Source organism: Calidris pugnax, unplaced genomic scaffold (genome assembly GCF_001431845.1).
Source record: "Calidris pugnax isolate Ruff unplaced genomic scaffold, ASM143184v1 scaffold127, whole genome shotgun sequence".
NCBI lineage: Eukaryota > Metazoa > Chordata > Aves > Charadriiformes > Scolopacidae > Calidris > Calidris pugnax.
Window position 1 is genome coordinate 287,969 of NW_015090883.1, and position 27,031 is coordinate 314,999.

At 45.8% G+C, this 27,031-nt stretch overlaps 1 protein-coding gene across 1 annotated transcript; it reads left to right on the forward strand.

Annotated features, from left to right (window-relative positions):
• The first annotated feature begins 345 nt into the window (after positions 1–345).
• On the forward strand, positions 346–16,494 carry MAPK1IP1L (mitogen-activated protein kinase 1 interacting protein 1-like). The gene is made up of 4 exons (XM_014947038.1): positions 346–466; positions 7,951–7,978; positions 12,458–13,171; positions 13,662–16,494. The coding sequence occupies exons 2-4, from the start codon at positions 7,955–7,957 to the stop codon at positions 13,671–13,673; spliced, it is 750 nt and encodes a 249-aa protein (XP_014802524.1). The 5' UTR covers positions 346–466; positions 7,951–7,954; the 3' UTR covers positions 13,674–16,494.
• Positions 16,495–27,031: the final 10,537 nt, after the last annotated feature.

Consider the following 27,031-nt stretch of genomic DNA (forward strand, 5'->3'; position numbering starts at 1 on the left):
GGTCTCCCCTCAGCCTCCTTGTCTCCAGGCTGAACACCCCCAGCTCCCTCAGCCGCTCCTCACAAGATTTGCTCTTCAGACCCCTCACCGGCCTCGTTGCCCTTCTCTGGACCCGCTCCAGCACCTCCTGCTGCTGCAAACCCCCCGTCGGTGCCGGGCGGACCGCCCCTTCCCGGCCTCTCCCGGCAGCGGGTCCCGGCCCGGCGGATCCTGTCAGCGCCGGCGCGCGCGGGGCGGGGGGGGGGGGCGTGACCTCGCGGCGGGGGCGAGGCGAGGGGGGGTGTGTTCGCTGGCAGCGGTGTGTGGGCGGGGCCAAAGAGCGTGACCTTCCGCGTGGTGGCGGGGGATGGGGCGTGGCTTGTGACGTAGATCCGCTTCCGCCTGGGCGTCGGGGGTGGCGGTGGTGCTGCGGGCCGCCGCCTCGCTCCGGGCCTGCGCCGCGCCGGGCCGCGCTCCTCCCGCACAGGTACCCGCTCTGCGGGGGTGGGGAGAAGGGAATGGGGGGGTGGAAGGGGAGGGTTCCATCCCGCACCGCCCCCCGGGGGACCGTCGGGCCGCAGCTGGTTCTGCCCCATTCACACCCCCGGGAAAGGCCCCGGAGATACCGGGGGTCGCCGGGCTGGGGTGTGAGGGGCTGGAGCCAGCCTCCCCCCGCACGGGGACACGGTGTGTGGCTTCGGGTGCCGGGGACGGCCTGGTGGCTGTTGTCGCTTTGGGTAGCGGGGGGGCGGGTTTGCTGATGGCTGAGGGTGGAGGGGGCTCGTCTGTAGCGGATCCCGGTGTAACGGGAGTAGTTGCTCTGGCTTGACCGGATAAAACCTTTTGTCGGCTTGTTGATGTGGCCGTAATTTATAAATGACTCTATAAATGAACGTGGGTCGCATATAAGCGACTGTTTAACTCGAAGGTCCTTCGCTAAAGAAGGCCTCAGGCAAGGCAATTTCTCAGGGGTTACAAGAAGTTGATTTGTTTGATCAAATGTTAATGTTCCTAAGGTAGCTGGTGGACTGGGGAGGCCAGAGCTGTGTGGTATCAAAGGACACGTTTCTTTGAGCTAGAACTACTTATCTGTCAGGTTTTATCTCTGAAAGAGAACTTGGTTTCTCTTTCAGAGAATCCAGAATCCACCTAGATTATTTCACAGAATCTATTTTATTTTTAGATTTCACAGAATCTAGGTGGATTCTGTGAAAACTCTGTTGATCTGATGCTGTTCAGTTTCATTGTCAGTGGATGTACGAACAAAGGTAGTTGGATTTTTTTTTAAACAAAACTGTCACACCCTGAAACCACCCTCCCCAGGACCTGTGGAGACCAGTGGCTGATGCCAAAATTTGTGGTAAATACCAAGTCATCAGTAATACCAAATACCATTTTTTATATTCTTGAAGCTTGAGTTCATTCACGTATATCTTAGCGGTGCCAGATCACGATGTGAAAGGTTCCAGATGTATCCGTGCAGTGAGATTGTATCCTGAAAAGCAGTATTTTTAGATTTCACAGAATCTAGGTGGATTCTGTGAAAACTCTGTTGATCTGATGCTGTTCAGTTTCATTGTCAGTGGATGTACGAACAAAGGTAGTTGGATTTTTTTTTTAAACAAAACTGTCACACCCTGAAACCGCCCTCCCCAGGACCTGTGGAGACCAGTGGCTGATGCCAAAATTTGTGGTAAATACCAAGTCATCAGTAATACCAAATACCATTTTTTATATTCTTGAAGCTTGAGTTCATTCACGTATATCTTAGCGGTGCCAGATCACGATGTGAAAGGTTCCAGATGTATCCGTGCAGTGAGATTGTATCCTGAAAAGCAGTTATCTTGGAAAAAAGAAAGCCTTTGTAAAGGAGCAGGAAGGTGTGTGGTTTATTTTGTCGCTGTTGAGGCTAAAACTGGAACATGACACATGGTTTTGATGTTTTTATTGCTGGGGAGGGAACGCAAAAACCGGCAGTGAAGATGTTTGATAGTTACTCATGCTTAGGGCTAGTATGTTTATTTCATGTAAAAGAAATAAAAATAATGAAGCTGATGATTCCTGGCTGTATAGTTTTGATAGGAGGAGAACATAGGTATTCTTTAAATAGCTTTTGCAGCTAGTTCAGGAAGACTTCTGAAGAATTGATAATTGGAACATGGAGCTAGCTATAAATGACAAAATGAAGATAACATGATAAGAATGGGCTCCAGAGCTCTCAAGAAACTTTAGAGGCAGCTATGGAAGATACCTTTTAATTATTCTGAGCTGCTGGACTAATATATCTTTTTGCAAGATTCTCAAGGTAAGATGGTGTGGACAGGAGTGGTCTTTGGCAGCGGAGACTCGCTGTTCTCCACAGGGGCTGTGTCACAGCTGGCACACAAACAGGCCACCTCAGAAGTGATCTATGTCTGCCAGGTTTGGAACCATCTGCTTGTGGTGTGGTGACCATCTGAAGTGATTGGGTCTAGTCTCAGTGGGGAGGCAGCTGTGAAACTGAATGGCCCATCATGGGTGGAAAGCTGGAACAGATTACGGTTCCTTATGGCTTTATATTTTATAGGTCTTGGAAAGTGATAAGACCCTCTTGTTTTGAAGAATTCGGGGTTTTTTTCTGGTAGTTGGTAATTCATAGCAACTGCAATGTTTTGGTTGTCAGTCTTAGTTAAATCTGCCCTGAAAAATCTGAAAACTAAAAAGCTGACTTCTGTCCTTTTTGTCTGTCAAAACAGACATGGGAAGGGGCAAAAAGGTTGCTGAATTTCACATAGCTACTAATGATGTAACTGTTGCTTTTTTCCCTTCAGTCCGTTTACCAGTTGTCTTCATTCTCTTGATGAATAAATGTGTAGATCAGACTAAATGGTTGCACGATATGCAAGTGTCTCGGCGGGGCTTTCAAGAAGACATTAAAGATGGGGAAAGGCCAGCTCTAAAATGTTGATGCTTAATGCCTGAAGGTAGAAGCTGCAGAAATTTGCATATTTTAGAAAACATTTAGAAGCTGTCAAAAGATTTGGTCTCCCTTCCATTTTCTCTGTGTAGCTATGTTGGGTAGTTCCACTTATGTGGGCAGAAATCTTGTTGTAGATGAGGTTATGCTGGTAGGTATTAGTCATGTTCCAGTGACAAAAGAACCTCTTTGCTGATAGAGCCATGCCACCCAGTGGAAACGCAGCAGAGTCTGTTGCATCTAGAGAGCGTTTTTCTTGTGTTTGAAAGATGATGATCTTGGAGACAGGAACTAAATCTGGCACATCAAGCATTTGAAAAATGTCACACAACTCAAAAAAAAAAAAAAAGTAAGCAGTTGATGCTTAGTTTTGGATAGCTTTAGTCAAAGAAAGATAAAGTGTTTTGGGCAGCTCTTTCTGATGGGGCTCTCTAGGGACTGGTGATGGATAAAATCCAGAGAAGGCAGGAGCATGGGGGAAAAAAAAAAGCAACACCATCCATCAGTATCAGTTGGGCTGGATGTGATCAGAGAGGGTCTAGAGCTTGAAAAACGTTGGTGGAGCTGTTTAATTGTGGAAGCTGACGGATTGGGTATGCCACATGTAGCATCGTGCTTCCAGAAATGGGGATTTTCACAAGAGTTCTCTGAAAAATCACTGCTTGGCCTTGAAGGCTGTTGGTAGAATAAGCCTCGCGGTGCTGCCTCAAAGCGCTTCTCAACCTTCTTCCAGCCTGCTGCGTGGTGCCCGACAGGATTGCTTGTCTCACCCACCTGCTGTTAATTTTTGGGAGCAGCTCATGGGTGTCTGAGAGGCCTTGGACCGTGGTCTGAAGATTTTCCTGTGTGTGGTTTCTGTGTAGGCGTGATGGAAGTCCTCCATGCCCTCCCATGGCCTCTTCAGGATAAAGGATGAGAAAAATGCTGCTCCTAGATGCTTTTATTTTTTTTTTCCCCAGACATCGGTCATCTCTCTTTTTCCCTGGCTTTAGGTTCACACTTCAGGCCATATGTGTTCTCAGAGGTGGCTGAGAAATGATGCCCTGAGCAGCAGATCTGGAGCTGGCAGGGTCTGTGCTTCTGGAAAGCAGGGGATGTTTCCAGGGGCGGTGGCCTTCAGCAAACAAAGGAAATCTTATCTCACAGCACAGTGGATGGGAGCAGGACTTCAGTTTGAATGCTGCAGGTTCTGTAGTCTTTCCACTCCCTGCCAAAACGCTTAAACTCCTGAACTCTCCTCCTTTCACTCACTCTTTCTTTCCCCCCAGCTCCAGGAAAGAATAATTTGAAGTGGAGTTTAAATGTGGCAAAACAAACGTCTGTTACATGAATCAGCTTTTCTCTACTCTTATCAGAGCTTGTGCAGTGCTTCTCTAGGATAACTTCAAGAGAAGATGAAAGTCCATTTGTTAACTCTACCAACTCTAAAAAAAAATCTAGTCAAGGCACCATTCAGTACATTTTTCTAAAATCTTGAGCCCACATGTGCCCAATGGGGGCTTTAAAATTGACTTACTTGGAGGTCTTCTGTCTGACAGTGTCTCTGAGTCTGATTTGTAAGTGTGTGAATGCCTTGGGCAATGCTCTTAGAAATATAATTGATATTTCTCTGTAAGGCTTTGATTGAAATTCTTTAAGCCAGCATTGAACGACTTAAATGGAATATACATTCTAGATTTAAGTACTAATTAGTTCCTCTATTGTCTGAACATGCCTAATGGTAAGTTCAATTTCTTTTTTTGAGAAATGAAGGTGGCAGTAGCTGGCTTAAATGTGTTTTTAAAAACGTCCCTGAAGTAGGCCATCCTGTCTGCAAGAGGATCCTTGACATGCTTGGCATTGACTCAGTTATGCCAAGTGTTGCCAACAAATGTTGCTCTAGTCTGCTTGCCAAGTAAAAAAGCCAATAAATCTCATTACAAGCAATGCTTAACTATTTTTTTTTTTTCCTCATAAGCCATGCAGCGGAATTTTTTCCTCAATTTGCATGGCACGGAAATATTTTGAAAGGATTTGCTGACAAATATGGGGGATATTTGTTGATATTTTGTAAGCAGGCCTGTTTCAACTGTGTTCATCCACTGCTTTGACTTGAATTTACTATTCTGCACTTTTGTGACAGACCGTGGCATTTTCGTCTGAGTTCTCCTTTAGGGCTGTTTCCTCTCTTCCTTCTCTCCCTTGCAGCATATGGTCTAACGTCTTCTGAGGGCTTTTTTTTGATTCTTGTAGAAATGTTTTTCGGTTGATCTTATGCCATCTCTCCATCTGCCTAAAGAAAGGCTGATTCTCTTGGCCTGTTTTGTTGTGGCTTTTTCTAACGTTTTCTTTTTTTTTTTTTTTTTTTATGAATACATTTACATGTACACTTACGTAAAAAGTTATTTTTGTGCTTTTCTCTAGATTAAGGATTGATTTCCTATATTTTGTGGGTGATGTCAAATAGCTTCTGGGTCTCTGCAGGTAAATTGCACTAAGAAGCACATCCCAACTTCTGATTATTATTGAGTGCGGGTCATTGCAAAATCTAACAAACTCTTTTTAAAAAAGAGTGATGTATTGAAGAGAAATTGAGCTTTTTCTGGTAGAAGTCTCTCGAACAGCTGAGCTGTTAATAACGGGAGCAGAAACCACTTTCCTGATGTAGTTCAGTTGGTTTTGCAACTTTAAACAAATAGTCAGTGACGTGAATGGTGCAAGATTCTCATCTGATGCAAAGAGTCAGGTATTTGTACTTCCTTGAAGGAAATACTGCTAATGTTGGACCTTTGACAAACCTTTGGATTCAGGCAATTGGACACTGACATCCACCAGGGCGCTACCTTTTTGGATTTGTATTTCTTAAAAGGTTTATTGAAATTATTAGGTGTAACTTAAGAAGTTCACCGTGTTTCCACAGGGGGCTGGGTTGCTGGATGGGGTCACAAGTATCTCGGGGAAAGGAGATGAACAGTGTCTTGCTGTTACGAAGCCATTCAGGAAAGTAAAGATTAGGTAGTAAAATGGCTGATATAATTCAGTGTCGATAAATCTGATGTAATTCAGAGCAGATAAATGTAGAGCGGTGCGTATAATTTCATATATAAAATGATGGGCTGACCCTTAACACTGAGAAGTGAAATACTGCCACGGAAGTGTCGGTTCCGTAGTGATCAAAACGCAGATGAAACATTAAGAAGTGTTAGGAAGGAAAGAAGAGGACAAACCAGAACATAATTATGAAACTGTATAAATCAGTGATTATCCCACATCTTGAATTCTGTGTGGTTCTTTCTTGTCATTCCTCTGAAAAGATACAGAAGAATTGGCAAAGCCTCAAAGAGAGACAGGGAGAATAATCAAAGGTATGGAATAGCTGCTGCGCGAGGGTCAATGAAATCAGCTGCAGCTCAGCCTGGAGGAGGGATGGCTACAGGAAAATGGTAAAAAATCTGTAGAATAATGAGCAGCATGGGCAGAGGGGATAAGAATAGATTTCTTGATTTTTCTCAGCTGCAAGAATAAGGGAGCAACAACTGAATCTAATGAGATCCAGGTTTAGAACAGAAAAAGAAGGTACCTTTTTGTGTCATGAATAGGAGCCCTGTGGAGTTCCTCGCCAGCGGGTGTTGTAGGTGAAACTGGAGGTGTTTGTGGAAAAGAAATTCTTTGAGGGTTGTTATTGCATAGAAATTGCCTAGAACTTAGGAAGTCTCTGAGCTTGGAATCATTGAAGTATTGGGGAGGGTGTCATCCCTGTGTTTGTTCTTCCCTGCTGTCATTGCTGAAGAGAAAATGGGATGCTGAGTTAAGCAGCCACTTGTTCTGATCCAGTGCTGTCTTAAGATTAGGAAATTGTGTAGATAGTAATAAACTTACAAGACGGCTTCAGAGAAGACTCTAGTTTATATGTGCATTATTTGCATTATGTAATTTATAATCTAATAGAGCTCATAAACCTATTTGTGGGAGGCTTGTCTGTGCAAACCTCCATCCCTGAGACCAGTCTCCATGTTAAAGCTCAGGTCTTCACCATCAACAACAAAGAACAAGGACTGTTTTTAGTGGGGATCAACTTGGCAGTCATATTTGTTCTCTTGACTTATAATTTGCATTTTTCCTCCTCTTATGTTCCTCTCTATCTCCTACACTCGCCCCTAAAACCTTCTGGCTGCACTGGGGCATGATGTCCACCTATTTCATCTGCTCTTGCTCATACTTTCGAGAGTATCTAGTCAGTATTTGTTGTCAGTTAGTTTAACTGAATATAACTTCAGGTTTGAGAGAGCTGTCCTTTTCTATGGCTAATGAAGATTGACAATGCCAGTCAGTTTGCATTGCCATGAAGCTCTGGAAAGCTCTAAGTGCAGTAGTTGACTTCATGCAAAGATAACACCTGACTCACTGATGCCTATTTTCAATGTGTCTTGTACGTGTTGAGAGGTTAGAAGTTAGGTGTGCATCGAAGACACCGTGGCTATGTCTACCTTCCGTTAAGGCTAGCTGGGGTCAGTGAATGCAAATAAGAGCATCCACGAAATAACTGGAGGACAAAGCATCAGCAAACTATAGTTCTTTTATTTCCGACAATAAGATCTGTGTGGGGATTCAATCGTGTTTTCGTTTAGATGCAATAACTTCACCTGCAAGCAGCCTGCTGTGACTTCTCCGAGTCCCAGTTTAGAACAGACCTTGATGCTTTACCTGCATCACTGTCTGGGTAGGGCTGCTTCCTCGCTGTATTTCAGAATATCTGAAATATTTTTTTCTTAGTGTAGTGTGATCCATTTACATTATGTGTCGGTCCTGCCTGAGATGAGACAGGTAGAGGCTGAAGAATTCCCTTTTCACGCAAACTTTATCAAGAGGAAAGTATTTGGGTTGCATTTATCTGTATGGGCCAGAGTCATTAAAGCAAAGCGCTACCAGTTCAACACTTGCTGTGGTTTGAATGAAATAAACGTAGAGTTTGTCTCGTGCTTGAAATGCTTTTATTATTTTCAACAAATTTCACTTTATCTTACCTTGCTTTTCAGCAAAATGTCTGGAACTGATGATTTTTCGGTAAGTAACAGTTTTTCTTTTCTGAAGATCAGCCTGTTGTTACTTCATTCTAAAAGCTGACATGCTTTTTTCAAGAAGAAAGGGGAGCTTTCAGTTGAGAGATGATTTCCTCTGTGTTGCAGTTGTGGTGTTTTCCTTTTGGGTGGATGTAGCAATCTGTGGACTGAGAGTATGAAGGTTCTCTTCTGCTGTGATATTAACAAAGGAGTTGTGTTTTCATACTGTCAGAATACCTATAACAGAAATCTATGGAATTTTTTTTGTATTTGTGCTGAAATTGCTTATTGCCGTGTATGGTAGGTCACCTTTTGTCTTTGATTTTGTAACTGCAGTGTGTCAGAATGCCTCTTCCACCTTAATGACAGAAGCTGCCCAAAAATGAATGTAATTGTCCATATGCAGTGGCAAAGGGCTCTCTTCCCTTTTTAGCAACTGAATGGGTGAATGTCTGCAACTGGTGAGTGTTGGGGTCGTGCAGAACATCTGGAAGATCAATCAAGACTGATTTCAGAACCCTTCTGGACAGACCAAACAAAACTTAATCAGAACTAAGACTATATTGCTTTAAGAATAAGATTGTTTCGAGCTGGCCGGACAGAAAAAAAAACAAAACAAAACCATTGTGTGTGTCTGTGAAGGTCAGGCTGGACCAAAACAAAACCATTGTGTGTGTCTGTCTGTGAAGGTCAGGCTGGAAAACCACCTGGAGGAGTGTGTGTAGAGAGATGTGGCTGAAAACAGTGGCGTTCTGTGAGAATGGGAGTGCTCACCCTTTTTGGGAAAACAGCTCGGAAGCTCGCTCTGTACGTCTGGCTTTGTGTGTGTGAATAAAGGCTGCTGCTGCTGCTTCTGCTTATAGCATACAATTGCATCCTGATCAATCATTGCTCCAAATTGGTGCCCCATGTGAGGCTTGTCTTTTTCTTCGGCACACAACCCGACAGGTGAGTATACAGTTTTTGATTTTTGTGGCCACAATTCCTTGTAAAAAGGAACAGTGACACCTGTTGAACAGGAAAGTTAACGGGGTTGTTGTTAGAAATGGGACAGACAGACTGCATCGCCTGAATATAAATTATACTTAAAGGTTTTGCAACAAATTTTGCTGGTTCTAATACTAGTGAGAAGCAATTATCTCAACTGTTATTACTAGTAAAGGAAGACTGCAATTGGTTTCCATCGGAGGATACCTTTGATAGCTCACAATGGGGGAAAAAGTAGGAGAGCATTTACAAAATAACCTGGAATTGGCAGTAGTAACCTGGTGGTTTTTTTATATTTGGCACTAGCTCAGTTACAACCTAGTGAGGCTGTTGTAACTAAAGATACTGAAGGCAAAAATGTTTATGATGATGCTGAGACAACATGAATCAAATCAAATGATCAAATTCCGAATAATCCCTTTGATCCTGGTCCAGTCAACCCAGAAACTGAAGCTAATTTATATCCACCATTACCCCCCCACCACAGTTGAGTATGGTGGTGTCAGAAAAGAGGTTTTTGCCAATCACCCCCAAGCCCTTTTTTGGAAACAGAACCTGAAAAGCTTCCAGCAACACAAAAGTGCAAGGAAGAAGCTTTTAAAAAAATGGGGATTTTTCTTTTCTATTTTACGGAATCACAATTGTCAGAGTTGGAAGGGACCTGTAGAGATCATCTAGTCCAACTCCCCTGCTGAATTTCCAGTGATACATAAAGCTAATTGCCCTCCCACTCGTGAAGGGTTATCAAGTTTTCAAGGAACTTAAAAAATCTATACACGAAAATGGGCTGCAGAGTACATTTACAGTAGGCATTTTAGAAGCAATAGGAAATGTTTATGTTATGTTACCATGGGATTGGAAAGTATTAATGAAAATTCTTCTTAGTGCTGCTGCTCAGTATGCTGTATGGCAAATGGAATACGATGATTTGGTGGTTGAACAGGTAATGGATAATTTGAGTAATGGGATACCTATTCATCAGCATATGTTGACAAGGACTGGGAATTATTTGACTCTGCAAGCCCAGATGGGCTTAGATAGAGGGGTGTTTGAGCAAGCATCATGACTAGCAGTTACTGCGTGGTGGCAAGTTCCTGAGGCTGGTCAAAAAATAGGGTCCTTTGCATCTATAAAGCAAGACCCCCAAGAACCCTGTGGTACCTTTATCGATAGGTTACAGGGAGCTATTACTAGCCAAGTGGAGAACCCAGAAGCTGCAAAGTCGTGCTTTTTCAGTTAGCTTATGAGAAAGAAAATAGTGACTGTCAGACGGCATTATTGCCAATAAAAGGGAAGGCTTTGGATATTGGACAAGACATAAAAATTTGTCAGAACATTGGGACTGAGACACATCGAGTCTCAGTTTTAGCTGCAGCTCTGTCTCAAGTGCATATAAACAAAACTCCTTTGAAATCTTTCAATTGTGGCAAACCAGGACACATTAGTAAAGACAGTCCGGAAAAGCAACGTGCTGTAAGAACGAAGAAACCTAGTCAAGTATGTTCTTGATGTCAGAAGGGTTTTCATTGGAGTAATCAGTGTAAATCCAAGTTTGATAAATTTGGGCAGCCGTTGTCAGGAAATGGGAAGAGGGGCATGTGGCCCGGTGCTCCACACCCTCTCAAATGAACAGGGTGAGGAATGCTCCAGTACAGCAAACAAATATGGCAAACACTATGTCTCCGACCTCATCGCTGCAACAGCAGGAAGTGCCGGATTGGATTTGGCAACTTCCACAAAAATACTAGCTTTTGAGTCACATCTGTTAGTCCCTATTGTATAGACCATACGGGGTCCATTACCCCAAGGTTTAATGGGATTAATTATTGGACAATCAAGTATTTCGTAATAAGGCATCATGATTTTGCCCGGGGTCCTTGACTCAGATTATACGGGGGGAAATTCAGATTCTGCTTGTGGTACAGTGACCGTTATGCAAAATATTGGCTCATCAAAAAATTGCACAATTGATATCGTTGCCCTTTTGGGTCCCAGCTAGTGAGTTGTGACCAAGAGGTCCAGGTCAATTTGGAAGTACAGGCTTTGCAGATATCATGTGGACAAAGAAAAATACAGCCAAACAACTCACATTAACATTAAAAATTGAAGGAAAGGTTTTTCCAGGGTTGGTTGAGACTGGAGCTGCTGTATCTATTACATCTCAAAAGGAGTGACCTTCTCAGTGCCCACTATGTGCTGCCATATCTACTGTAACAGGTATTGGTGGGCCACAAATTCCTGTCCAGAGAATAATCAAGCTTGGATTCAACCTTATGTGTTGCAAACTCCGTTGAGTCTCTCAGGATGAGATTTATTGGAGCACTGGCATTTGACAATTAGCACCTCACAGACCAGTTTATCCTAAGGGTCACTGATCTTGCTCAAACTCACCTGGTTAAACCCATAAACCTGTTTGGGTTGATCAGTGGCCCTTGGGTCCGAGATTTTTCCCAAGGAACCTCTGAATATTGTTTGTGATTCTGAACATGTGCTAAACTTAGTGATGAGAATTCCCTTTTTCATGTTCACAATGACTCTGTTATGTATCGATGAGCAAATTTTGGCCCATTGAGATGCTCTAGAAGTGGCAGTAATTTGGTTAGGGGGTAGACAGAGTGCTCTAACCACACGCACACGATTGCATGGTGATTGGGAACATACAGAGAAGAATGTGTGCTACTCCCCTACGGTGGAATCAAAGTATTTATGAGTGGCATCAAATTAAGCAACATGTACTGGGAGCCTTCTTGACTAATGTTAAGGGGATGGTTCAAGATCCAAACACAGCTTTACAAGGACTATGGATGGAATTACAAAAATGGACACAGAAAAATGTTTTAGCTGAATTATCGGGCAGTGTAAAATGGTTAAAGCCAAAAAATTGGTTTGCAGGCCTTAATCTGAGAATATGGATTTTCCTGGGGTTGGGTTGCACTTGTCCTGTTCTTATGGTGTAAAATGGTTAAATCCAAAAAAAGCCTTAATCTGAGAATATGGATTTTCGTGGGGTTGGGTTGCACTTGTCCTGTTCTTATTCTTGCAGTTGTCAGAGTCATCTGGGGAACGGTGCACGGCCTCCGAAGAACTGAAGTCAAAGTACTCGCCCTCCTCACTGTGAACCCCATCTTCATAAACAAAAAAAGAGGGAAATGTTGGGGCCGTGCAGAACATCTGGAAGATCGATCAAGGCTGACTTTAGAACCTTTCTGAACATATGGCAAATCAAACAAAATTTAAAAAAAAACCCAACGTTGTGTGTGTCTGTGAAGGTCAGGCTGGAAAACCACCTGGAGGAGTGTGTGTAGAGAGATGTTGTGTTCTGTGAGAATGGGAGTGCTCACCCTCTTTGGCAAAACAGCTCAGAAGCTCACTCTATATGGCTTTGTGTGTGTGACTAAAAGCTGCTTCTGCTTATAGCTTGCAATTGCGTCCTCGTCAATCGCCACAGGTGAGTCCAGTAAAGGTTTTCCATTCTCACCCATGCTTTGTCTTTTAGTTGGCAGATGCTTTACCAGATCAGTCGCCTGCTAAAACCTCCAAAGTGAGCAGTACAAAACCTGGTCAACAGCCCGGGCAGCCACCGCAGGGTTGGCCAACTTCTAACCCTTGGAACAACCCAAGCGCTCCTCCTACGGCGTCAACCGGACTGCCACCAAATACGTCCGCTTCCAGCGTGCCCTTCGGACCTCCACCAACAGGAATGTATCCTTCAATGCCCCCTGGACCGCCTGCTCCATTTCCTCCTCCTCCTACTGGACCCTCTTGCCCTCCTCCTGGTGGTCCATATCCACCCCCAACTGTGCCAGGTCCTGTCCCACCAGGGCAATATCCTCCACCAAATATGCCCTTTCCAGAGCTTCCAAGACCTTATGGTGGTCCAACAGAGCCAGCTGCGCCTCCTGCTCCTGTTGGGCCATGGGGATCCATGCCCTCTGGAGCATGGGGACCAACAATGGGAGGGCAGTATCCTGCACCCAGCATGCCATATCCACCCCCAGGGCCATATTCCGCTCCTACCCAGACTCCAGGGGCCGCGCCAACAGTACCATGGGGTACGGTTCCACCTGGAACATGGGGACCTTCACCACCAGGCCCATTTCCTCCACCCACAGGATCATATCCAGCTCCAGGACTATATCCTACGCCCCCTAATCCTTTTCAAGTGCCATCTGGTCCTGCTGGTGCTCCATCAATGCCTGGTGGTCCCCATGTGAGTATTTGATTTTCGGTCTTGATTTACTTTAAAATGTTAGACCTTTAAGTGTGGAAATTCAGTAGCATAAGACCTAGTAGCGCAGGTAAGGAATTTAAGCACATCTGTTTTATTTCTGTAGTCAGTGGAATGATAGCCAGCTTCTTAAATGCTTAATTATGCAAAGACGGTGAAATTATGTCAAGTTGGAGTGTGTCTAAGCATCCCATTATAGTGGAATATATATATATTATTATAGTGCTGCTATATATTATTATACTGCTTGGAAAGCCTTCCCTAAAAGGCAAAAAAGGGGGGAAAGCCTTGTAATAATTTCTGAAAGAGAAAACATTCTAGTCTGTAATCTAGAGAGGTTGCTTCTAGGGCACATAGGGAGAGAATAACAAATTAATAAGGAGGATTTTGGTTTTAAATAAGAATTTTTGTGACTGTGAATGAACTGCTTTGTGAAAAACCGGTATTGACCATGAATTATTGTCTCTTGCAGCCTTACCGTTGAACATGTTCTGGGCAACAAAATACTGTAGCTTTCCACCTTCATCCACTACTTACAAGAGATTTTTACAGTTTCTGTTTCAGTAATGTTTGGGGCTATGAAGAATACTCGCCTCTTGTATGTGCATTTGAGGTATGAAGGAGCAGTTTGCAGAAATATACCTTGCTCATACGCTGGCATAATCGTTCAGTTTCATAAAAGGAATTACGAAGAGCAGAAATAAAACCTAACACCTGTGGTTCTTACTTTGGCAAGTATTCCTTGGAACAGTGGGAGTGGCCAAGTAAGGATTATAAAGAACCAGGCCCAAGGACTGGAAAAAAAAATAAAATAAAAATAATGGTAGTTCTTAAATTTCCATGAATGCTTTAAGTCTTGTTGCCAGACTTGTGCTGGTCACTGAATGGATGGATAGTCATATTTTGTGTATTTTCAGGTTATTCTAAAATGTCAATAAAAAGTGTTTCAAGGTATTTGTCAAGAAACCTAATTTTTTTCAACATGCTACAGTAATTCAAACTAAAGAGACGGAGCGCGTGAGTGAACTGGAAGGTTTTTCTCTCAGCATTTTGTAAATACTCCAAACCATGGCTCGCTCTGGGACTGCGGAGGAGAAGAGAGACGCGTTGGAAATCCCGGGTCTGACTCGTCAGCACGCTCTTTGTGCTCCCAAATGGATGAAATAACCTGGATGTGCAGTTAACTTTGGATCAACACGTGTGAGTTTCATGCATGCCGATGAGGACGTCACGTTGCCAGTTCTCATTTCTGTGGTGGTTGGAAGTTTGGCTTGGTCTTATGTAAAAGAGAAACTTGATTCCCACTTAGGTAAGGTACTTCCCTATTTCTGACCTGGGTTCTAGTCATTTCAAATTGGACTTTGCCGCTGGGTTGTGTAAACTCAGCAGACTTTTTCGGGGTCCCTGGAAACTGAACTTGAGCTTAAAAGATCAAAAAAAAAAACCAACAAAACCCAACCTGACAATTCCCTTCCCAGCAATTTTGGGCATGGCATTTCAGTTCTATTGGCTACAAAGATCCTTTGTATCATCCTTGTTGCCGTGGCTGAGAACGGTGAGGTCTCATCAGGGCTCCGCTGAGTGTTGTGGTGGGGAGAAGTCCTCTGTTCTCGGCTAGGTGTCTGCATACCTCACTGAGTAAGTGTAATTTGGATTAATTGAATGTCTAGAAGCCTGTGCACTGCTCTGTAGCTGTCCCCCCCCCAACCCTGGAAGGGGCACTGCAGGAAGTTTTCATACTGCCATATTTGTATCATATCATGAGAAGAGCATGCGAGGGGTTTGCTGCGATGCTGGTTTCACATTACCAGGACAAAGCCACGTGTTGGTGAGGAGTTCTGGCACTCTTTGTGCTACTTCATAGCCCAGGCTGTGACCACGGATGGTTTGTTTCATCCCCAGCCGGGGATATCCCATCTAAACTCTGGAGGTAGAATTGGGAACAAATTTTGCTTAGCTTGGTAGCTCATTAGGGAGTCTTTTATCATGGAACTGTGAAAGCTATTTAATTCTCTTCCAATACCTTCTTGTGGCGTCCTGCATGCCTGTGATGGACTTCTTAAAAACAAGTGGGGTGATCTGGTGCCGACGTTTGTTAGTAGTTTTAGCCTTTATGGCAAAGTCTTGCAATATTTCTTTGCAGAAGGAAGCAGGCAGCTTAGCTGTGGCTGGTTTAACCTCATGTCATGAAAGCTAATGGCAAAGGTAGGTGCATTTTTTGGTTTAGGAAGACAATACTGGAGCTGAACAAAAATACATAACACTTCAGCTTAAAATTCAGCATCTGAAACCCTAGAAATAGGAACCAAAAGTGCACATTTTATCAACTTTAACCAAGCCCCAGTTGCCCCTTCAAGCAACAGACTCTGCTTAGATCTTGGCAAGACCGATTATAAATCAACATAGGAACATTGACTACATTTGCTCAAGTGCTTTTTTTTGATGCCTGCAGCCTTAGATTCCAAATCGATGTAATGAAAAAAACAAAACAACCCCACATCTATTTTGAATGAATGGATCATGCAGTAGCAGCCCCCCAGTTTGAAATTGCACTGGTCTTTGTGGGGAAAGGGAAGAGGTAGGAAAGGGTCCAGCAAACGTAGCAAGTAATGATTTTTTGGCAAGGGGATTTGTAAAAGTAACTAGACTTCTAGGTTCTTCCTGAAATAGGCAGGATTTATTACTGGAACATTTAGGCTAAAATTCAGTATATATGGGATGTTTTTCAATGTATATTCGTATTTCTTGAGGTCATGAAAACTGTTTCATAACCCCTTCGTTTTTGTGAGCAAAGTTCTTTGCATAGCAGTGAAAAGGGTATATATACCTGTTAATCTAGTGTGTAAAAACTCAAGTTGTCACTATATGCCGTGTAGTAACTTTATCACATGTTATGTCAAGTGTGAGCAACTTCTGGCCTGACGCTTTTTGCAATGGAATTTGTACATTTCTATGCATCATTTGAGTTAAATCGCTGAGAAGTTCGTTTTGACTTGTGCTTTGAGATCGACATACCGCATTTGTTTACAATATGAAATATAAGCAATCACATCTTTAAAGTATAGATTATCACCTGCTGCTGTATTTTCTTTAGAGGAAACAAATATTGCTGTATGATAGTGAGAAGCTATAAATACAGGATTTGATATTTTTTTGAAAATGCTGTCACTTTTGTATAAGATTAGACATTAAACGTATTTTCAAGACTGTCGTGTTTACTGTTTTTCAATTACTGCTTTTTGACGTGCTTGTGTAGACTTTGGCCTTGAATGAGTAGTGACAATAGGACATCCTTGATTTGCAAAGACTTGAATATAAAAATCAGAATTATTTGACTTCTGTGAGTGTTTTTCCTCTTCCTTTTGTGGTTTTTTGCAGCCTGTGCATAAGGTGTGTTAAGCGTGAATGCGACCACTGCTGTATTGTAGCTCGTCAGCCTCAGGTATTGCCTGTTTGTGAACTGTTAATTAAGAGAAAAAAAAGATCTGATCTTGCATGTTCTAGAGGAGGAATATTTTTCACCTGTGCGGAGTGTGGTGTAGATTTTTTTCCTGGCTCTGAACAATTCCTATGCTAGATTGACACACGTGGATGTGGTAAGTGACCCGCAAACCAATGTTTTTGTGTGCTTATCAGGGGTTTGATGGGATAAGGGGTATAATAGCGTTTGGGAAACTTGTCACTGGTGTGAAATACAAAGTTTAGGCATCACTCATCGCTAAATTTCCAGTCTTCCTCCTTCACACTGACCTGGCCAATGTTGCTGCTTCTATTCACACCTTCACCCTTTCAGGAAGGTAAAAATGGCAGCAGCAAGCAGTAAAGAGTGGAAACAAAAATATGTATCCACTTTAAGGCTTTAAAAACAAGCTCTTCTTAGACCATGCACCAAATTTAATCCTTGCATCTGTTAATAGAACAACACAATGCTTGGCCAGTGCTTTGTCTTGATAGTGTTCCGCTCTAGGATTGTCTTCTCCTTTGGAGTCTTCAAGTGCATTGCCTCTTGCAGCTCTTTCACATTGGTAGAGATGAAAACATGGGTTTGCTGACCCAATTATGTTAATTGCTGACTCCCTTGCAGACCCAAAAAAATCTTAAATTGAATTTTTGGGGAGCACCAGGACAGATGATACTTACCTACATAACTTTTAGGGGAGCAGTTAGTTTGGAAAAACTATTCCAGGGGTCTTGGAAGATGCTGGGTACATGCCTGGTGAGATCTGTAGGTGTAGATGTTAGTGCTGGTCTACGGTTGTGAAGGGCAGACACCTGAACTCTCTCCAGGCAAATTCAGACCCATTTCTGTGCATGGGCACTGATTCACTGACCACTGGTGAGATCTGTAGATGTAGATGTTAGTGCTGGTCCATGGTTGTGAAGGGCAGACACCTGACCTCTCTCCAGGCAAGTTCTGACCCGTTTCTGTGCATGGGCACTGATTCACTGACCAGCCAGTTTTCACAGAATCACAGAATCTTCTAGGTTGGAAGGGCCCTCAAAGATCATCTTGTCCAACCATCAACCTAACTGACAAAAATAGACACCCGCACAACAAACAAGGAGCATCACCTTCACTAGGCCATACCTCCCAGCACTACATCAACCCGTCTTTTGAACACCTCCAGGGATGGTGCCTCAGCCACCTCCCTGGGCAGCCCATTCCAATGGCTGAGAACCCTTTCAGTGAAAAAATTTTTCCTAATATCCAGCCTGAACCTCCCCTGGTGCAACTTGAGGCCATTTCCTCTCGTCCTGTCGCCTGTGACTTGAGAGAAGAGACCGACCCCCACCTCTCTACACCCTCCTTTCAGGGAGTTGCAGAGAGCAATAAGGTCTCCCCTCAGCCTCCTCTTCTCCAGGCTGAATAACCTCAGCTCCCTCAGCCTCTCCTCATAAGACTTATTCTCCAGACCCCTCACCATCTTTGTTGCCCTTCTCTGCCCTCAGGCTGTCCAGAGGGTGGGATGGTGCTGGGAAGGTTGTCTTTAGCCTGGGGTTAGCCAGAGCCCTTAGGACAAACTTTTCATACATATTTTTCTTGATAGTAGGTTTCCTATTTCTGAAGCTAAAATTTCAATTATTAAACATGATCCTGTACGCTTCCGACAGCCGTTACTCACCAGGCACACCATGGATCCGTGTGGGGTGTCACCCAGCAAGTCAAGAAACGCAAGTTTCAACCGCGGCGTGAGCTGCTGATGGAGGAGTACGTGCCAGGAGATTAACTGTCCCCGCGTTGCACAACCTCTCTGCTTCCTCCTGGGACATCAGGAGTGGACTTGGCTCGGGCCGTGGGTGGGTGTAGGAATGTGTGACGTGGGGAGCAGCCAGCTCTGCCCTCGCTGGGCTCCACCCGGGAGTCACCGGTGCCGGGGGCAAGTCAAGAAATGCGAGTTTCAACCGCGGCGTGAGCTTCCGATGGAGGAGTACGTGCCAGGAGATTAACTGTCCCCGCGTTGCACAACCTCTCTGCTTCCTCCTGGGACATCAGGAGTGGACTTGGCTCGGGCCGTGGGTGGGTGTAGGAATGTGTGACGTGGGGAGCAGCCAGCTCTGCCCTCGCTGGGCTCCACCCGGGAGTCACCGGTGCCGGGGCCTTGGGACATTTCCATACTTCAAGGTAGCATCAACTCAACTTTTCCTCTGCCCTCACAGTTTAGCAGAATTTGAGTTAACTCGGTTTAAAAAGGTCTGTTGTGGGTTTTTTTGGTCACTCCAGCCCGCAGAATCTCCCTGCTGTGTGGGATATCGGCGTGGACCAAGGCTATGGACAGCAGGAACTCTTGTTTCAGAGATCTGCTGGTCAGGTTGACCTGTTTCGATGACGGTGAAGATGGAAGAACGGGGACTTTGTGTTCCTCATGCAGCAGATCTTCAGTCATGGCAAAGTTATGAGCTACACCTAGACAAATAAAAAGGGATAGTCAATGTAATAGCACAAGCAGTTCAGCTCTGTAGTATCGCTTCCCAAGGGGCACCCTCCCTGTTAAATGAGAGATGGAGAGATAAAGCAGCAATACCTGTGTTTCTTTCCAGCTTTCTCTTGACACTGGGCAGGGAAGGGCTGTGCTGTGAAGTCTGTTGACAGTGACACACCTCTGGGTTTAGTTCCAGGCCCTGGTTCTGTTCCCTGCACAAGATCTGACCTGCTCTTGCAGATAGATTGATGTTCTTGTGGTGGATGGAGATCAAGGGAAGGGACTTCTTGTAGCACTTTTAACCCTCAAACTCTTGCATCGAGCCATCCCGTCAGCCACTCAACTCGTGTCACTTGGCAGTAACGATGCCTTAATACCCATCTCTTCTCTCTGCCACCCCCCCAGTTTGTCTTTAAACCAGTTATTTCTGTGATGGAATCCCGTGTGCATCCCACAGACTCCTCTACTGAGTGGGACAGGGGCTTTGGTGAGGAGACACTTGTGCTGGGCTTTTGGTCAGTGGGAGGAAGCTCATCCAGGAGAGGAGCTGGAGCTTGTGTCTGCTGCATGTGATTAATTTCATGCTCCTTTCCCTGAGCTCAAGAGGGATCCTGGGGAGGATGAGCTAGTGAAGTCATTAAAGGCTGGTTTTTGGGGGAGGTTTGGTAGAAGTTGGGTACCCTGCTGTGCCGTGGCCTGTTATTAGCTATTTCCGAGCGATGCTTAGGCATCCTCACTGTGAAATGGGGGGAATTACTTACAGTTTAGGTTTAAAGAGGAAGACTCCCCGCTGCTGGTGATGGAGACCATATTCTAAAGCAAACATCAGCATGTGGTGCTGCAAAACCGGGTGATGGCGTGACTTTAAGCAAGAGGGTGTTTGAGGTAAAACAGAACCAATTTTCCATTCAGTAATTTTACTTTTCAGCTAAGCCTCTTCTAATGAACTGAGCTTTCTGAAATTAACAGCGTGTTTTTCAGACAGTGTCTTGCTTCCAGAGCAATGAGACCTGCTTGTTTATAATTTATGCCAAGGAATGGTACGAAGAGAGGCTCCTGCTTAGACTTATTGCTATGACAACCAAGGACAGGAGACTTCTCACTTCAGGGTAAGCTGATAACAGCAGAATCATAGAATCACAGAATGGTTTGGGTTGGAAGGGACCTCAAAGATCATCAAGTTCCAACCCCCCTGCCCTGGGCAGGGACACCTCCCACTAGAGCAGGTTGCTCAAGGCCCCATCCAGCCTGGCCTTGAACACCTCCAGGGATGGGGCAGCCACAACTTCCCTGGGCAACCTGTTCCAGTGTCTCACCACCCTCATAGTAAAAAATAGAGGGGAATCAGCTCCTAATGGTCCCCGCTTTCATAGGATCATAGAATGGTTTGGGTGGGAAGGGACCTTAAAGATCATCCGGTTCCAACCCCCTGCCCTGGGCAAGGACACCTCCCACCAGACCAGGTTGCTCCAAGCCCCCTCCAACCTGGCCTTGAACCCCTCCAGGGATGGGGCAGCCACAGCTTCATTAGGCAGCCACCTGTTCATTAAAGTAGTTTAATTTTCTAATTCTTTTAAAAAAGCCAGGTGTGGTCCCTCTGCTTGTGATGCTCTCCGAGCTGGTGCTGCAGCTCCACTGTCCATCAGCAGAGGGCAGCGGTGCTGCTCCGAGCCCTCCTTCCAAACCCTCCCTGCCGGGGGAGGCTGCATCTGGTATGGATTATTTGTAACATCGAACTTGATAAAAAATGGGGGGAAGAAACCCCATTTTAGGGACGTACAGCGCTGCTTGGGAGATGGCGTTGACACGTGCATCCTTGCACGGACCGTGGTGGGTTTGACTTCTAGAGGAAGAGCACAGGGAAGCTCTACGTGGGGTTTAATTCTGAGCCCTGTTTAGTGTGAGGATTCACAGGAGAAGGAATTTCTGTGCTCTGCAGAAGACTAGTCTCAAGAGCCAGGCAGCAGAGAAGGAAAGTCAACGAACGGACTGAACCAAACACGTCTCACCTGGCAGTAACGATGGCTTCATACACATCTCTCCGTGTGTGGTGGCATCACATGGGGCTTCTGCTTTCCTTATGGAGCATCTTTCCCCTGGCAAAGCTGATCTGGAGGCAAGAAACCACCAGGGCCCTCCACTTGCCTCCTGGATCTCCTGGTGCTACACCCAAAGAGACACCAAGGTCCCACCCTGGCTTTGGTGGGAGTAGGCTTGGACTGATCCAATCCCCTTCGAGCATCCTTGAAGCCGGAGCTTGGCTTTAGCCTTCCAGCCCCAAAGATGTGGTGATTGTGTGGTGTCTTACACTGGCTTCCCAGAGATGTGGTGGAGTCTCCATCTCTGGAGACATTCAAAACCCGCCTGGACACGTTCCTGTGCAACCTGCTCTGGGTGGACCTGCTCTGGCAGGGGGTTGGACTAGATGATCTCCAGAGGTCCCTTCCAACCCCATAGCATTCTGCGATTCCGTGAAGAAAGCACCCCACCTTTCGGCTTCATAGACTGGATTAGTTTTCTGTAAGGCTGGGTGAGTTGGCTGCATGATTGGGCAAACACAGAGCATGGCCAAGAAAAGCACTAAGACCTTGTCTTTTTGGTGGCAACCAAGCCATGGGGATCTTTCACCCTATCTGCACAGGCTTTTGGGATCGCTGGAGGGATGTCCCGCCCAGTTAGTTAATAACATGAGGAGGAGGTAGTTACCATGAATTTTGAAGTCAGGGGTGTTTTGAGAACTTTTTCCATTGACACAAATTGCTACAAGACTTGTTCAATGCTTGTTCAACTTAATGCTCAGATCGGCGCATCAAGCGCAAAGTGCTTCTCATTTAATCATCTTTACTAGTAAAATATCATCATCAAAATTATCAGGAAGTGTAGCAATAGGATGAGGGGCAATGGTTTTAAACTGAAAGAGGGGAGGTTTAGATGAGATATGAGGAAGAACTTCTTTGCTGTGAGGGTGGTGAGAGCCTGGCCCAGGTTGCCCAGAGAAGCTGTGGCTGCCCCATCCCTGGAGGGGTTCAAGGCCAGGTTGGAAGGGGCTTGGAGCAACCTGGTCTGGTGGGAGGTGTCCTTGCCCAGGGCAGGGGGGTTGGAACTGGATGATCTTTAAGTTCCCTTCCAACCCAAACCATTCTATGATTCTAAAAGCTTCAAACCAGCATGTTTTTTTTCTCATCTACAGCATCAGCGTTAGAAGCCGTGTGGAGCTTTCTGGGTGTGGACCTGCCATTCTCCTGGTACTGTCGGAGCAGGAGGGATCTGGAGGAGCTGCCCTTTTGTGCCAGTTCTCTGTTTTCTAGCAGAAAGAAGCTATAAAGGCAGGAGTTTTGCTTTGTGAAGAGAGAATAAAAGGGAGCTGCTACAGGACAAAGACAGCAAGTCCCGACTTGCTCGTATTCGTGGAGGTACATGTGAGCCACAGGGATGGTGCTGCAAGCGTTGATGCTCTCTATCTGCTGCTTTTGCTTTCTCTACCATCCAACTTGAGTTCTTGAAGTTCTTGACCTTCCTCTGCATTGAATTTTTCACTAGCTCTGGGGCAGGGCCGTGTTGGGGCGGTGAGTAATGCAGCCAAGGAAGCTTTTGAACAGGCCGTCTCCCCAAAAAGGGCTGGATGAGGAGGAGGTGGGCCTGGTTATCTGCAGGAGGCTGGTTTCTGAGGTCCTGGGAGGACATGGAGGACAGTCCCATTGCCTGCTTTCACGGTGCCGCGGCGAGGTGGCGAGTCGGAGGTGACTCAGCCACTGTCCCACAGGGCTGTGGCTGTGGTGACATCTCAGGGAGGTGCCGAGGCAGCTGTGGCACTCGGATCCTCATTCCTGTGTCTGCAGAAAAGGAGGTGACGTGGTGGTGGTTCCCGTTCCTCAGCCGGGAAGGTTGTGGGGGGAGGAAGGAGAGACGGAGGCTGAATTTAGCCCCAGTGGGATTTGGGGTAGAGCTGCTACCCAAACGTTGGAGGCGGTGGTCGCTGCCGACCCCGCACACCAGTCTGACCACAGAGATCATGAGACTGGTGAAGATCATCACATTGGGGTGCCTCGTTCTGCTCCGTAAAGGGGAGCGGATCCCTCGTGCCATCGAGCTGCTTGCCCACCAGTTTCATTTCCTCCCCGTCCACTTGCTGTCAAGAAGAGAGGAGAGAAGCAGCTTTCCCTTTAACAATTTCCAACAAGCAGTTGGAAATGATTGCTTTAAAGCTATTTAATGTCACGGAGACAGATCAGCCATTGAGGTGGGGTCTTTCACCTCTGAGACCTCAGCATCCATAAGAACAGAAGGTGCAGAGGGCATTAACTCCTGGTGTGAGTCAGCCTAGAGTAAAGGGCACCAAGTCCAGGGTTGATAATTCTGATTTGTATTTGCAAACTGTCATTTTTATATGTTTTTTTTTAGGACTGATCCAATCCCCTTCGAGCATCCTTGAAGCCGGAGCTTGGCTTTAGCCTTCCAGCCCCAAAGATGTGGTGATTGTGTGGTGTCTTACACTGGCTTCCCAGAGATGTGGTGGAGTCTCCATCTCTGGAGACATTCAAAACCCGCCTGGACACGTTCCTGTGCAACCTGCTCTGGGTGGACCTGCTCTGGCAGGGGGTTGGACTAGATGATCTCCAGAGGTCCCTTCCAACCCCATAGCATTCTGCGATTCCGTGAAGAAAGCACCCCACCTTTCGGCTTCATAGACTGGATTAGTTTTCTGTAAGGCTGGGTGAGTTGGCTGCATGATTGGGCAAACACAGAGCATGGCCAAGAAAAGCACTAAGACCTTGTCTTTTTGGTGGCAACCAAGCCATGGGGATCTTTCACCCTATCTGCACAGGCTTTTGGGATCGCTGGAGGGATGTCCCGCCCAGTTAGTTAATAACATGAGGAGGAGGTAGTTACCATGAATTTTGAAGTCAGGGGTGTTTTGAGAACTTTTTCCATTGACACAAATTGCTACAAGACTTGTTCAATGCTTGTTCAACTTAATGCTCAGATCGGCGCATCAAGCGCAAAGTGCTTCTCATTTAATCATCTTTACTAGTAAAATATCATCATCAAAATTATCAGGAAGTGTAGCAATAGGATGAGGGGCAATGGTTTTAAACTGAAAGAGGGGAGGTTTAGATGAGATATGAGGAAGAACTTCTTTGCTGTGAGGGTGGTGAGAGCCTGGCCCAGGTTGCCCAGAGAAGCTGTGGCTGCCCCATCCCTGGAGGGGTTCAAGGCCAGGTTGGAGGGGGCTTGGAGCAACCTGGTCTGGTGGGAGGTGTCCTTGCCCAGGGCAGGGGGGTTGGAACTGGATGATCTTTAAGTTCCCTTCCAACCCAAACCATTCTATGATTCTAAAAGCTTCAAACCAGCATGTTTTTTTTCTCATCTACAGCATCAGCGTTAGAAGCCGTGTGGAGCTTTCTGGGTGTGGACCTGCCATTCTCCTGGTACTGTCGGAGCAGGAGGGATCTGGAGGAGCTGCCCTTTTGTGCCAGTTCTCTGTTTTCTAGCAGAAAGAAGCTATAAAGGCAGGAGTTTTGCTTTGTGAAGAGAGAATAAAAGGGAGCTGCTACAGGACAAAGACAGCAAGTCCCGACTTGCTCGTATTCGTGGAGGTACATGTGAGCCACAGGGATGGTGCTGCAAGCGTTGATGCTCTCTATCTGCTGCTTTTGCTTTCTCTACCATCCAACTTGAGTTCTTGAAGTTCTTGACCTTCCTCTGCATTGAATTTTTCACTAGCTCTGGGGCAGGGCCGTGTTGGGGCGGTGAGTAATGCAGCCAAGGAAGCTTTTGAACAGGCCGTCTCCCCAAAAAGGGCTGGATGAGGAGGAGGTGGGCCTGGTTATCTGCAGGAGGCTGGTTTCTGAGGTCCTGGGAGGACATGGAGGACAGTCCCATTGCCTGCTTTCACGGTGCCGCGGCGAGGTGGCGAGTCGGAGGTGACTCAGCCACTGTCCCACAGGGCTGTGGCTGTGGTGACATCTCAGGGAGGTGCCGAGGCAGCTGTGGCACTCGGATCCTCATTCCTGTGTCTGCAGAAAAGGAGGTGACGTGGTGGTGGTTCCCGTTCCTCAGCCGGGAAGGTTGTGGGGGGAGGAAGGAGAGACGGAGGCTGAATTTAACCCCAGTGGGATTTGGGGTAGAGCTGCCACCCAAAAGGTGCCAGCGGTGGTCGCTGCTGACCCCGCACACCAGTCTGACCACAGAGATCATGAGACTGGTGAAGATCATCACATTGGGGTGCCTCGTTCTGCTCCGTAAAGGGGAGCGGATCCCTCGTGCCATCGAGCTGCTTGCCCACCAGTTTCATTTCCTCCCCGTCCACTTGCTGTCAAGAAGAGAGGAGAGAAGCAGCTTTCCCTTTAACAATTTCCAACAAGCAGTTGGAAATGATTGCTTTAAAGCTATTTAATGTCACGGAGACAGATCAGCCATTGAGGTGGGGTCTTTCACCTCTGAGACCTCAGCATCCATAAGAACAGAAGGTGCAGAGGGCATTAACTCCTGGTGTGAGTCAGCCTAGAGTAAAGGGCACCAAGTCCAGGGTTGATAATTCTGATTTGTATTTGCAAACTGTCATTTTTATATGTTTTTTTTTAATGTGTGTGTATATATATTTATGTGTAGATATATATACATTTTTATTCATAATATATATAATGTGTGTGTATATATATATTTATGTGTAGATATATATACATTTTTATTCATAATATATTATTTTTTTTTAAACTGTTCTTTAAGAGCAAAGCAGCCCTCAAGCCTGAAGCAGCTGAACTCAGCATCCTCCTGCCCCTCTCCTGCAGAGGACAAAGGATGCCTGAGCTGCTGGTGTGGCACCTTCTCTTGTCCCTGCCCTTGTGGTGGCACAAGGGGGCTGCTTCTCCAGCAGCTCGCTCTCCTGGCTACTGGTGTCCAGCCTCCATTAATTAATATTTTTTTTTAATCTACTCAGTCTTGGGTGCTCCTTCACCTTAAAAGGTTTCTTTAGTTTAAAAGATGGCATGTAGTTAATTAACCCAATGATAAACATTGGTGTGACCCAACGGCAGGCAATCCACAGACGGTGGCACTTTGAAACTATTGCAGAGCAGGTTATTGCTGGAGAAAAATGTTTAATGAGGTGTGTTGCTGTGTGCTGTGATGGTGCCAGAGTGTCTTGGGAACACGGAGTTAGTCATAGAATCACAGAATGGTTCGAGTTGGAAGGGACCTTAATGACATCCAAGTTCCAACCCCCTGCCCTGGGCAGGGACACCTCCCACCAGACCAGGTTGCTCAAACCTGGCCTTGAACCCCTCCAGGGATGGGGCAGCCACAGTTTCTCTGGGCAACCTGGGCCAGGCTCTCACCACCCTCACAGCAAAGAAGTTCTTCCCCAGATCTCATCTCAATCTCCCCTCTTTCAGTGTCAAACCCTTCCCCCTCATCCTATTGCTCCCCTCCCTGATCCAGAGTCCCTCCCCATCTCTCCTGGAGCCCCTTGAGGGACTGGACGGCTGCAATAAGGTCTCCCTGGAGCCTTCTCTTCTCCAGGCTGATCAATCCCAACTCTCCCAGCTTAAAATTTAGTTGGTGGGTAAATCCCAGTCCTGGACCAACCCTGAGCCATTATGGAATTGAGCTAATTAGCACATCTCTAGCTGTATTGCTGGATGGCCACTAAATGTCACTCGTCTGTCAGGTAAACACACTGGATTTTTAAAATGGGGAAATAAATAGCGTTTAAAGGCCGTGTTTGGCCACAGTGAAGGGCACATCAGGTCGTACATCTCCAAGAGACAGGGTGACCTGATGGCCAAGCCTGCGTCCTCATCTCCCTCCCACCCCTTGGGTTTGCACTTCGGGGCTTTAAGTTACACGCCACACCACGTGGGGCTGGGTTTTACATTAAAAATCTCTAAAGCAAGAGAGGGCTTTAAGAAAAAACAACAAA

What these genes read in the sequence shown, in the direction of transcription:
- MAPK1IP1L (XM_014947038.1), top strand. Translation starts at nt 7,955, where the DNA reads ATGTCTGGAACTGATGATTTTTCG. An exon ending in CTGGAACTGATGATTTTTCG is followed by an intron (nt 7,979 to 12,457) that starts GTAAGTAACAGT and finishes TTTGTCTTTTAG; the next exon opens with TTGGCAGATGCTTTACCAGA.